Genomic DNA, 12,837 nt, shown 5'->3' with positions numbered 1-12,837 from the left:
TGCCTATGTTTTCCTCTAGGAGTTTTATAGTTTCTACTCTGGTGTTTTAAGTCTTTAATCCACTTTCAGTTTATTTTGCATGTGGCATTAGAAAGTGTTCTAATTTCATTCTTTTACACATAGTTGACCAGTTTTCCCAGCGCCACTTGTTGAATACACTGTCTTTTCTTCACTATATATATTTTGCCTCCTTTGTCAAAGATAAAGTCCCCATAGGTGTGTGGATTTATCGCCGGGCTTTACATCTTGTTCCATTGGTCTAGATTTGTTTCTGTGCCAGTACCATACTTCTTGATGACTGTAGCTGTATAGTATAGTCTGAAATCAGGAAGGTTGATTTTTCCAGTTTCATTCTTCTTTCTCAAAATTGCTTTGGCTAACCCTCTTACACTGTTGGTGGGAATGCAAACTGATAAAACCACTGTGGATAACAGTATGGAGATTCCCTAAAAAACTAAGAATAAAACTACCATGCATGCTTGGTCACTCAGTCATGTCCGACTCTTGCGACCCTATAAACTGTAGCCCACCAGGCTCCTCTGTCCATGGGATTCTTCAGGCAGGAATACTGGAATGGGTTGTCATTTACTTCTCCAGGGGATCTTCCCAACCTAGGAATCAAACCCACATTTCCTGCACTGCAGGCAGTGCTATGAGGGAAGCCCTAAATGATCCAGCAATCCCACTGCTGGACATATACCCTGAGGAAACCAGAATTGAAAAAGATACATGTACCCTGATGTTTATTGCAGCACTAGTTACAATATCTAAGACATGGAAGTGACCTAGGTGTCCATCAGCAAATGAATGGATAAGGAAGTTGTGGTACATATATACAGTAGAATATTATGCAGCTATACAAAGGACCACATTTGAGTCAGTTCTGATGAGATGGATGAACCTGGAGCCTATTATACAGAGTGAGGTAAGTCAGAAAGTGAAAGACATATTGTATATTAATGCATATATATGAAATCTAGAAAGATAGTACCGATGATCCTACGTGCAGGGCATCAAAGGAGACAGACATAAAGAACAGACTTTCGGACACAGTGGAAGAAGGAAAGGGTAAGATGATTTGGGAGAATAACACTGAAACATATACTTTACTGTATAAAATAGATAGCCAGTAGGAGTTTGGTATATGATGCAGGGCACCCAAAGCCAGTGCTCTGTGACAGCCTTGAGGGATGTGGGAGGGGGATTCAGGAGGGAGGGGACACATGTGTGCCTATGGCCGATTCATGTTGATGTATGGCAGAGGCCATTGCAATGTTGTAATCACCCTCCAATTAAATTAATTAATTTAAAAAATAAGCACAGATCTTTTCCTGAAGGCAATGGTGAGCAGAAGTATTTGAATTTGTTTTTGTCCAGCAGATATCACTCCTCTCTCAGGGGCACATAGGTCATGGAGCAGAGTTCAGCCCCTCCCTACAGGTTGAACCCTGTGGCCTAGGAGAGTCTTGGCAGCTTTATCTTTTGTGCTCATCTGGCAAAAGGATGTTGTTTAACAGTGCCTTCTGCTTTCTTTAATCCATAGCTGCAAAGCCCAGAGAAACCTGAATTCCTTCTTTGCTATCGTGATGGGTCTCAACACTGCTTCTGTGAGCCGGCTGTCTCAGACCTGGGAGGTGAGCCTTGGGGGCCCATGGGAAGGACGGAATGGCTGGGAGAGGACAAATAACACTGAATGGGAAATGTTCCACCAAGAAGCCCTTATTTAAAGTAAACTGATTTACATGGTTTAAATGCGAGAAGTACCGCTAGAAAAAAACGTTATAAATTAGTGTCTCAAGTCCTTAGGAACTGTTTTTTTCCTTAAACTTTTTATACTGTATTGGGGTACAGCTGACTAACAAACAGTGTTGTGATAGGTTCAGGTGAACAATGAAGGGACTCATTTATACATATACATGTATCCGTTCTCCCCCAAACCACCCTCCCATCCAGGCTGCTGCAATTGAGCGGAGTTCTATATGCTATCCATTATTGGTTATCCATTTTAGTTTATGGTTGGTTGCCAGCGGGTGGAGCGGGGGGATGGTTTGGGAGTTTGAGATAAGCATGTACATACTTCTATATTTAAAAGGTATCAGGAACTATTTTGATCAAGTGGTCTTCAAAATAGTTCTATAATATATATGAAAGAAACAAAAATTGAAAATGCTTCCTAACTTGAATTAGTTTTCTCTTTTTTCTCCCGTGACTGCATGGTTGCAGTTCCACGTTGGTCCTTTCAAAAGCTCCCTGTTTGTCCAGAGGCAGATTTGCTGAGATGCTTATGAATGTAAGCAACCAGGCCTCTCATTTGCAGGACTCCTGGCAGTATGTTCACGTGGATGGCAGATATCTTTGCAAAATTTACAAAAGTAGTTTTATATTCTTTTTTTATTAAAAATCAGGGCCCACAGAGTGTTATATGTTCCAGGTCTCCCAAATCCTGGTTCTGTTTGTCACTGTTGTATGATCAAGGCCATTGGGTTCTCAGAGAGAGAAGCCCACTTGAGCTGATGACTTCAGTGTTTCTAGGCCTGGAAAATGATCACATTGGCCTAAGTAGGCAATGGAGGAAAAGAAGTTGGTTTGAGGAACTAGAAGAGAGGTCAGCAATCATTTGGGGTAAAGGGCCAGATAGTGAATATTTTTTTTGGCGTGTGGTTTCCACTGGCATGACTCAAGTCTCCTATTGAAGTGCAAGCCCTGGTTAGTCTGTAAATGATGAGCATGGCCATGCTCCAATAAAATTTTATTTACAAAAGCAAAGGGTCAGATTGGCTCATGGCTGACCCCTTGAGTAGATCAGTTTGGCCCTAGATGTGTTGAGTTTGATGTGCAACTGAGACATTTTTGTGGAATATCCAAAAGACTAAGGTATGCAGCTGAGAAGAATAGTTGCAGGTGTCTACATTTTATCTTTTTGCATTTAATTTGTCATCCATTTATTAATACATATGTGTTGGTGTGTGTAACAGTAGTTTCCAAACAGGTTGAATAACCTGTGTTGTTGAGTCCATATTCAGAATTATCAAATTGATGTTTAAAAGTGTAGTTATTATAGGGGTTTACCTCATTGTTTTGATTTGTTTTGGAAACAGAAAATCCCACACATTTTCTAGAACACTCATCAGTGTTACTTGATGGAATTTGCCGAGCACCAACTGTGGACTGTAGATTTCCTTTGAGTAGTCTCCATTTCGATCAGAGAATGTGGAGACTGGCTGAAGTCACACAGCTAGAAAGAGGGCAGAGTCAGAATTGAAACTCTGACTACCGAAACATCTGGCTTTCCCACTTCACCATGTTAAGGGCAGGCTGGCAAATCCCAGGTCCTTCTCCCTTAGGCCCAAATTCTTATTTGGGAGGATGGTGTATGTTTCCATCCCGTCAGTCTTCACACCACCATTCGCATGGGTGATCTTTCCAGTTTGGTGATTCTACCCACTAAAGTACAGGCTTCATTATTGAGGGTTTTCATGGCCTTTCACTATTTAAACCTCTGCTGTGAAACATAGCTATATACAAAAAACATCAGTCAGCATTATTATTTCCTACTCAACATGACCATTTAAGAATGTGAGAGCGTTTGTCAAGGGTGGGATACAGAACTGAGATCCAAGCTTTCATTAAAAGATCACCAGTGTGTGGAATGTCTTAAGCTGGATTCCTGAATCCTGTGGCTGCTACTCATTTTAAACTGTCTTTAGCAACATTCCCAAGGAACGTCACATTAAGGAATGATGAAAATTGCGTAAAGAGAAGCAATCAGGGTAGAACCAGTTGATAGAGGGATTTATGTTCAGAATGTAAAGTATATAGTGCAACTTAATGAGCCTTCCCCATAAAGTAACTGACTTCTTTTGACCTTTTCTTTTTCTGTTTGTTTGTTTTTAGAAAATCCCCGGGAAGTTTAAGAAACTTTTCTCTGAACTTGAAAGTTTAACAGTAAGTAGTTGAGCATAGAGGACTTACTCTTCAAACTGATGGTTAGCCTCAGATTTCTTCCTAGAGTTCAGTGGTCAATATCTCCACTCTGCCATGTTAGGCAGCTTAGACTAGTGTGCTTGTATATGAACAGGTAGCTTTGCTTCTTAATGGAGTGAAGCAGGGTAACATTTACTGCTTCTTCCTCTCCATGATAAAAGGTAGCGAGAATGGTCCTTTTGGTAAGATATTCAGAAGGCAGATTTTTCAGTAAAGTCCATTTCAAAGCCTATGAAATTGGCCAGTATAAATATACTGTGCAATTCTTACGCATTATTCTTTTTTTCTTTTTACCATTTCTCCTTTTTATCATTTCTTATATCTTTGAAATACAAAATCTGGTTTCTTTTCAGAACACAATAGAAATGTTCTTTTGTTTTCTCTGCATTATCTGTGCATTATGAGGGCAGTTTTTCTTTGCAGTGTGCCTAACAAAAGACTTTGGGGTTACCTCATGATAGAAATTATGGAGAGGAAACTGTACTTAAAGAACCTATTGGAGGGAAAATAATAGGGCAATCAAAAGGTGTCTCTCCTCTGCAGTCATTTCCCACTATTGTCAACCAGTACTTGACTTTCATTCATTGCCTAGATTTCCTGCCCTAATTTAGTGAGTTTATTCTCCTAGGAAACCTTTATCTACTTTGTTCTTAGGAAGAACCACTCTATATCTAAATCATGTTCAAACTGTAGCAGTGAAAGTAGATTTAGAACTGTTTCTATAGCACATTGATTTTTCTTTCTCTTTGTAATCTGCTTGGTTCGGCAGGATCCATCCCTGAATCACAAAGCCTACCGAGACACATTCAAGAAAATGAAGCCACCCAAAATCCCCTTCATGCCGTTGCTGCTCAAAGGTAACAATTACCCGTCTTTTATGGCATGTAATTCCATCTTCCAGAAGTTTATCGCTCTGACTACGGAGGGCAAGGAAAGGAACCCCAGTTTATTTCTTCAAAGTATTTTTGTCATTCCAACCTAACTGTTGGCTTGTGACTGTTTTTCACATGTTTGCTTCTTTCTGAGACACCTGAAATCCTTAATTGTTCTTAAGCAGACATCAAAGTGTTTTCACTTGACTCACAAAACTCGGCACTGGAACTGTTTGTGTTTTCGCTTTATTCTGCTGGTAAGCCTTGTCTTATTTGACTCTACAGTCCACTTAACTCAACCAAGAATAAGGCTGGCATGAAGAATCCAAGTGGTGATCAGTTATGTTCTTTGTTTAGAGATTCAGCCCATGGCCTGCTGCTGTGTGAGAAAAACCTTCGGTCAACACAAGCAGTGTCATGTATAAAAAGTTCTGGTAGAGAATGTACTTTCTTCTTTCCAGGAGTGAATCCAGTTGGGATAGTATGTGATAGCTGCAAGTTAGTCGACTAACTTCTCTTCTGTAGAGCAGCAGATCAGTCATCATGAAAGATGTTCCGTTCCATTCCGTTCCGTTCCGTTCAGTCGCTCAGTTGTGTCCGACTCTTTGCGACCCCGTGGACTGTAGCCTACCAGGCTTCTCCATCCATGGGATTCTCCAGGCAAGAATACTGGAGTGGGTTACCATTTCCTTCTCCATGAAACATGTTAGTTAAACTTATTAATGAGATCTTCACAGTCTCTTTCAAGCCAAGGGGATTAGTGAAAGGGAAGTTTGTTTTCATCTAGCCCATGCTTCTGACATTTAGTATACATCCCACCTGTGTGCTTTCCAGGACAAGGGATTTGGTCATTTCTCTTGGTCTTATTTTGATTCTTTTCAAGGTATTTTTATAGGAGTACTCTTTTATATTGCTTGCATCCTTCAGAGGCTCATACATTCTGCTGGGTCAGGCCCCAGCGCCTATACTTGTAAGTGTGGTGGAATTGCCTGGAAAATGAAGTACCTGGGAACTGGCTGGCCGGGCCGTGTCCTCTGCTGCCTCCCCTCATCACCAGTCCCACTGGCAGTAAAGCCGAAAATAAACCTTTTCGGCTTCTCTTGAGAACAGCCAGAGCTTGGAGAGCTTTTGAGTTGCTGTGCATTTTTGCAGCTGTTTATCTAGTCTTCATCTATATAAAGCAAGAATTTCTGTGAAACAGTAATACGTTAAATCAATTAGGACAATGAAGCCCATGGACTGCTTCCCTCAAGCTCAGAAGATTCTGAGAACTGCAAATGGATGAAATAAGGAAAGATTGTAAAGCCAGAGTAACAACTTTAAAAAGTTCATTTGCTTCTTCATTTTTATTTCTAAGATAAGTTTATTCAGGCTTGCGATTTTTATTTCAAATAAAGCACCAGCTGGAGAGTGGGAGTGGTGGCATGTGGGAAGTAAAGCTTAGAATCATGTAGACACAAATAGGAAAAATAGGAAAGGAAGACAGACCTGGGAAAGGAATTGATTTTAGAAAGACAAAATTTTGGAACAATAGATATTTTTAAGGTGAGGAGAAAATAGTCAACATTGTCCCTTTAATTTAGATGTGAGCTGAGCCTTCTGCTATATAGTGGTGGGTTTTCCCCCCAAATATTTAATGCACTCAGGTGCCTCACATTTATGTCTTAGCTTGGATGCAATTTTCTGCTCTACTGAGTTTATCTAGACCTCTTTGTTGGCAGCAAAACAAATTTCTCTTTTTTCCACTGAAAATACATTGTCTCATTCATTCTAGCAAATTAAACTTTTGCCCCCTTTTTTCCCACTGGAAGCTCTTGAGTTTTAAGAACAAGCTCACTTGTTTTTCCTTTATCTTAATTTGTGTCATTATAAAAATACATAATATTGGCACACTATTGCATGTAAAGTTACTATTTTTGTCTGAAATAATTTCAAAAGGAAAAATAGGATGATGCTTTTAAATATATGTATATATCACATCTGTGGTAAGACATTTTGGAAAACATATGCAACATTAATTCTTAGCTTTAGTAACTGCAAAATTATTTTAAAATTTGCAGTAAACTACTTTAGAACAAGCAACTTTTTCATGAAAATTCCCAGCCCTCTTCTCTTGTGCCTCTTGCTTTGGATTGCTTTTGTTTAGAGAAAGAGACCAAATTAAACTCCTTCGGTATTAGGAAGGATTCGGGCTCCCATGTTTCATTTTTTGAGAGAGTCAGTTCCCCGTAACATGCAGGTTATCAAAGTAAGTGCATACCCTAAAAATGCTTCCAGCTATCAGCTTTTCTATTTGCCAGTGAATTTCTCACTTCTGATTTACTTTCCCCATACTGTGGAGTCCAGTTCAGAAAGTAGTGAACAGGAAACCCTAAGTGATGAAAAAAGGTTCCAGCTGAGCTGAAGATCAAAAGCAGTTGAATAATCTGTGTCATGGTGTTTGGGGAGTAGAGTGAATAGTCAGCTGGTGTCTGAAGTTAAACTGAGGTTGTATCTGTATCTTCAAGGGCAGATTTGTGGAGTTGTGTAAATAAGAGGAAGATTGAGGTGCATCCATGTTTTTTCCCTCTTTTTCACTTGCCATCTCTTCAAATGGAGTTATTTCACCCCCAGTCCTGTTATATGAAATGTTAGGAACATGTTTGGGTGTTTCCAGATAAAGGGGTCTGGCAGGTACTCATTTCTGGCATTGCACTTGGTGGCTACCCTCAACTGCTTCACAGCCCACCCATGACTTAGGTTGTAAGACTCCAGATTTTGAGTTCAACCACCTATTGGTTTATCTCTCTCACACCTTCCTAATCGCACACTTGTCAGCCACCTGCATCAAAACCTGCAGCCATTTTGACCCCCTTTCTCCCAGGCAGCAGCCCCTCTCCTCTCCCTTCCTGGCCAGACATACGTTGCCTGCCTCATCCTCATGCCAGCATCAGCCTGCCGGCCCCCACCCTCAGTAAAGCCTCCTTCCTCGTGTGCTGACCTCGACAAGTCCCTGAGAGCTGGGGATAAGCAAGACCGCCCAGGCAGAGGAGAGGGAAGAGACAGAATGAGTGACGAAGGAAGCAGTACAATTTGCAGAGGCCCCCACATCCCGTGAATTCGGCAAATTGACTGGAACAGATGATAAGAAATGTCTGAGTCCTTCCGAGTTCCAGAGAGGCGCCGTGGCGAGAGGGAGCAGGCCGCCGGGCTCGGGTCCGAGACTAGAGCTGTGGTCGTGAGCCAGCCGTGCTCCATCCGTCTTTGGACTGTTGTTTCTTCACATTCTTTCCGGCTTGACTTTACCTTATAATCTTTTGTGAGTATTAAATGAGTTAGTGCCATGTCTGACACTGATGATAAAGATAAGCTATGTCATGATCCTCATCTTGGGAGCAGAGGGTGGGGATGACAAGCCTTGGAACACTGGGGAAGTGGTCCAAGAACTCTGACAGGGCATTTGTAACCTGAATTCTCTGGGAGTGAGGAGATACCAGGCTCCTAGGTGGTGTTTACAGTAAACATTGTGCACGCAGTGCTTTGTTTGCTATACAGAAAGAATGCAAGTTAGCTGTGTCGGCTGCTCTTTCTCTAAATACTGTGTCAGAGATATAAAGCTTGCAATTCTATTCTGAAAGTAAAACAGTGAAAGATAATTAAATAACCAGAGAGCTTGTCAGATGACTGTGTAATGGTGAATTGTTTTCTTGCTCAGACATCAGTTTAAAAAAAGAAAGGAAAGAAAGAAAAACAGCTTAGGAAAACCTTGCAGGCCAGTGCGGTGGAAGCTGTGTATAAAGGATGCCTTGAGAAAAGGGTTCTATTAGTGTATTGTGTGTTTTGGTGTCTCCCCCTGGTGGCCAGTTAAAGCTCAGCAGCTAAGTGTGTTGCAGGCCAATTTCCTGAGCACCTGCCTCATAATTACCCCATGCTGCTGCTGCTGCTAAGTCACGTCAGTCGTGTCGGACTCTGTGTGACCCTATAGACGGAAGCCCACCAGGCTCCCCGGTCCCTGGGATTCTCCAGGCAAGAACCCTGGAGTGGGTTGCCATTTCCTTCTCCAATGTGTGAAAGTGAAAAGTGAAAGTGAAGTCGCTCAGTCATGTCCGACCCTTAGCGACCCCACGGACTGCAGCCTACCAGGCTCCTCCATCCATGGGATTTTCTAGGCAAGAGTACTGGAGTGGCTGGCCATTGCCTTCTCCAAATTACCCCATAGGGACTAGCAGAATCAAAGTCTTGACTAAATGCAAATACTTTCCCATTCTAGTTAGAGGAATTTAATCTGTTCATTTCTCTCTTTTATATCATGTTATTTTAAGAAGATTTTTGAAAATGGTTTTCATTTGGTTTGCCCTCCCTGTCTGTGATATAACATGGTTATTTGAACATTCTTTAAATTGTAGTATATTTCTTTGATTCTTGTCTGTGAGGATTCCCTAATGTTCAGTCACTCACCCTCTGGTTTGAGTTTTTATAAGTCATCCCCCTTTTGGAGCTTTAGCAGCTGTCATTGTTGCTAGTCTCCATCTTTTGAAGAAGCATTCCAATAATTTTTGCAACCAAAGGGAGATTCTTATTTGAATGTCTCCTGTCACTTCAAATGCAGTGAGGTGCAAATCAAATGCCACATTCCCTTCCTCTGACAATGCAGCTTCATCCTACCTTCCTTACATAGTTTTCATCAGTGACACTTGCTTTCCAGTGGTTGAATAGACCCAGAAACCTCGCCATTTCTAACCTGTCTCTTTCGTCACTCACTTTGGATAACCACGCCAGCCCTGGTTTTTAGAACCAGAAATCTAAGTTTAAACATCCACATCTAAACCTTGATGTTTTAAGTAACGCAGACCCCATTCACTTTACCAGGGATTGTTAAAAAGCAAATACATAAATATTAAAATAATTTTTGTTTCTGGGTATTCAGTTCTTTTCTGCTCACTGTTCTGGCCTAAAAACATAATGGACCAGTTAAGTTGTAGAGTAGTGTTAGCTTATGTTAAGTGGGTTGAAGTCAAAGCCTACAATGTAAGAGCAAGATACACACTTGTATGAATGCTGAAATGTTTTCTCCCCACACACATAAATCATGCCCTCTCACATTGTGTCCTGTACAGATGCAGTTCCAAGTTGTCTGGCCTAATGCATGAAATAATCCGTAATATTTAAGAAAAATTAATAAGCTGCACTGCATCTGCACCTCTCAAGTCCTGACTCATGACCTATTCCTAATGGTACATGCATCTTCTTGTTTTTAATTTTCAGATGTAACGTTTATTCATGAGGGAAATAAAACATTTCTGGATAATCTTGTCAACTTTGAAAAACTGGTATGTAAAATTTCACTATTTCTCTTTTTACCCACTGTAAGGGAAATGCGTACTTTCCTTGCTTTGAGAGACGACATTCTCTGCTGAACTGGTGGTGATTTATTTGCTGTATGTTATGCACTGTCAATAAAATGCATCCCAATTAAAAAGAAGTGAAGGGTGCTGCCAAGGTTTTGAGAGCGAAGTATGAACATTTGCTTTTTATTTTTGAAAATGGAACTTCATTAGATTAACATCAGTGGTTGAATGTATGTATCTGAACTAGAACTAAAGTGGTAAGGTTCCTGTCGGCAGGTTGAGCCTTGTGGCTTTTAAGGCGTCTGCCTGTGTCTTGGCAAGCACTGCTCCTCCCCCTGGGGAGGTATGTCCTTCATGGCTATGAAGGTGGAATTTGTCGGGTCTGCCTGGGAGAGGAGGGACCACCCATTTATCAACCTGTGGGCAGGTGGTACCGCTATGTGAGACCACCTCATGCAGAGTGAGAAAGTGAGCCATGAGAAGGGGGTCCCCAGCCAGCCCCTTCTTAATGCATTCCTGAAATGCCTCTTCATGGACATTCCTGGGTGCTCTGTCATGCAGTAGGCTCCTCCTAGCCTTTCTCACCGGCTGAGGGCAGAGGCGGAGTTCCTGTAAGGGCTGAGCAACTGTGAAATAGGACTGCTCCAAGGAGACCCTGTTGACTACAAGAATGGATTTGTTTGACAGATGAACTTTCGTGTCAGAGATGAGCCTGCCATGCATGATTAAAGATGATATCAGTGACCCCTGTCCATAGACCCTGACCTTTGAGTGACCTTTTTAGTAATGGTAATGGATTCGTGTGAACTCTTTCAGGAATGGGCCCCTGATTCCCTGTGAGACCAGGTCAGGCATTTGAGAGAAGGTTGAGTGAGTTGGGGGGCCATGGACCATAATCAAAAAACAGTACCAAGTGATGAGTCCAAACAAGGTTTAGCCTCTGACCTTTGCCTCCTAGGTGCCCAGCTCTAACTGTGAGGTTAACTCACTCACATGGGAGGAGCTGGCACAGGGTCAGTGCAGGCAGCTCCTGTACAACCTGAAAACCCAAGCAGCTGGGATCTGGAAGACCGACATCTTAGGGTATCTGGCCATAGCTCTGTTTTAGTAATTTGAGGATGATCGCTTTCTGGGTCGTTAGTTTTTAAGTGGACACGTCCATAACTTCTCAAGTCTCTCCCGGCACTATGTGCTTTGGAATTGAGCTCAGTTATTTTAGATACTTCAGTCAGACCAACTCAGCCTGAAATAGATACTTAAAGTATTGAGTTTTCTTGTATTAAAAGTATTATTTTTTAGAGATTTGTTCTGTGTCACCCAGTAATGTTCTGAAGATACCAGGGCCTATTTGTGGCCTTAGACTGTAGGCACCAACACGCTAGCCTGTTGGCAGGTTGTCTCCAGCGTTTGATATTAGTGAAATGACCACAGGAGTATGAAGCTGCTGGTCAATATTTATTTCAAATCTTGGCCCACACCTCTGCTTAAGAACGCCAAATAAGCTTTGGGGAATGTGTGTGAAGATGAGGGACAAGGTGTGAAACGCCAAGTGGCGTTTCCTCTGAAGGTCTTGTACCCTTCACCCTGAGTAACCCATAGGGAACAGGAGAGCAGGAGGTGCTCAGTATACGCTGAGTGTTGTCTGTGGTGAAAGGTAGGCTGGTGGTTGACCTTCTTCCCAAAGGGAACCAGTGACTCAAGTTCATTGTGTCATTTCCTCTCAGATGGAGCTATCCAAGTGAGGGAACAATTTGAAAAATGCACAGATTGGAAAGAGCAGTGGAAAGCTTCCTGCACCCTCTCTGTTTCATTCTGACCAGTGTCTCTGGTCTTCCCCGGCTTTTTCCAGTAGAATCCTTTTAATGCCAACCAACACAGTCTAGGATCTCGCTTTCACAGAGACAAGACTTCAGACTGGCCATAGGACCTGAAATGAAGTCTGACTAACAGGACTTTTCTTAGGGTCAATAACTGTTTGTAGCCTTAATATTTTAATAAAGCTTAATGAAATGACAAGGTATACACAGATAATCTTTCATTTGAAATTTTAAATTCTTGAAGTGAACTCTTACTAAAAAGATGGCTGGAAGATAAGCGCAGTTATGCATGTGTGCAGCAGGCCCTTGGCGCACAGGGCACCCGTCATGTACTCAGCTAGCACATCACTTCTAAAGGGAGCAGGTTTTGTAGCGTCACTGAGTTCCTGGTCCTCAAAGCAGATGGCACTTAAGAAACAGCGTGTCCCATGCTGACCCCCTCCTTGCACAGAGAATTCAGGGTGAAGTCAGAATTTTTTTCTGGAAGGACAAAACACTATTTCACATTGTATAAAGCCCTATGTTATACTGGGATGCCAGAGAGTGAAACTGAATTTCCTACTAGAATCAGTAGTTTCAGCATGTTTCTTCACAAAAGACAGGGTTTCACTTAAGCTAAAATAGCATCATCTTTCACAATAATGAACCAGTAGACCCTAAATGGATTAACTTGTGGGAAGCCAGTTCCTCATGATGGATATTAGCCAGCGAGCAGATAATTCAGTGTATTATCTTTATCAGGCTGATCCCGGCCAACACATTAGGTCAGAGAACAGAGAAGGCTCAGAAGTGCTTCACTGGATGTAATAAGTTTTCTATTGTTCCCCTTTCTGCCTC

The 12,837-nt window shown here is 41.8% G+C and overlaps 1 protein-coding gene across 5 annotated transcripts in view; it reads left to right on the top strand.

Annotated features, from left to right (window-relative positions):
- The window catches only part of RAPGEF5 (Rap guanine nucleotide exchange factor 5), a 244,339-nt gene that overhangs the window by 221,096 nt on the left and 10,406 nt on the right, over positions 1–12,837 (top strand). For all 5 annotated transcript variants that reach the window (XM_055420567.2, XM_055420566.2, XM_088833671.1 and 2 more), the window contains 4 exons: positions 1,544–1,634; positions 3,895–3,945; positions 4,754–4,841; positions 10,101–10,165. In XM_055420567.2, the coding sequence (XP_055276542.1) occupies positions 1,544–1,634; positions 3,895–3,945; positions 4,754–4,841; positions 10,101–10,165 (295 nt within the window). The remainder of the gene's footprint in view (positions 1–1,543; positions 1,635–3,894; positions 3,946–4,753; positions 4,842–10,100; positions 10,166–12,837) is intronic.

This window comes from Moschus berezovskii, chromosome 3, assembly GCF_049115385.1.
Source record: "Moschus berezovskii isolate FMDL1 chromosome 3, NW_MosBer_1.0, whole genome shotgun sequence".
In the NCBI taxonomy this organism is placed as follows: domain Eukaryota; kingdom Metazoa; phylum Chordata; class Mammalia; order Artiodactyla; family Moschidae; genus Moschus; species Moschus berezovskii.
Note: the sequence above shows the minus strand (reverse complement) of the source record. Positions and strands in the feature narration are given on the sequence as shown.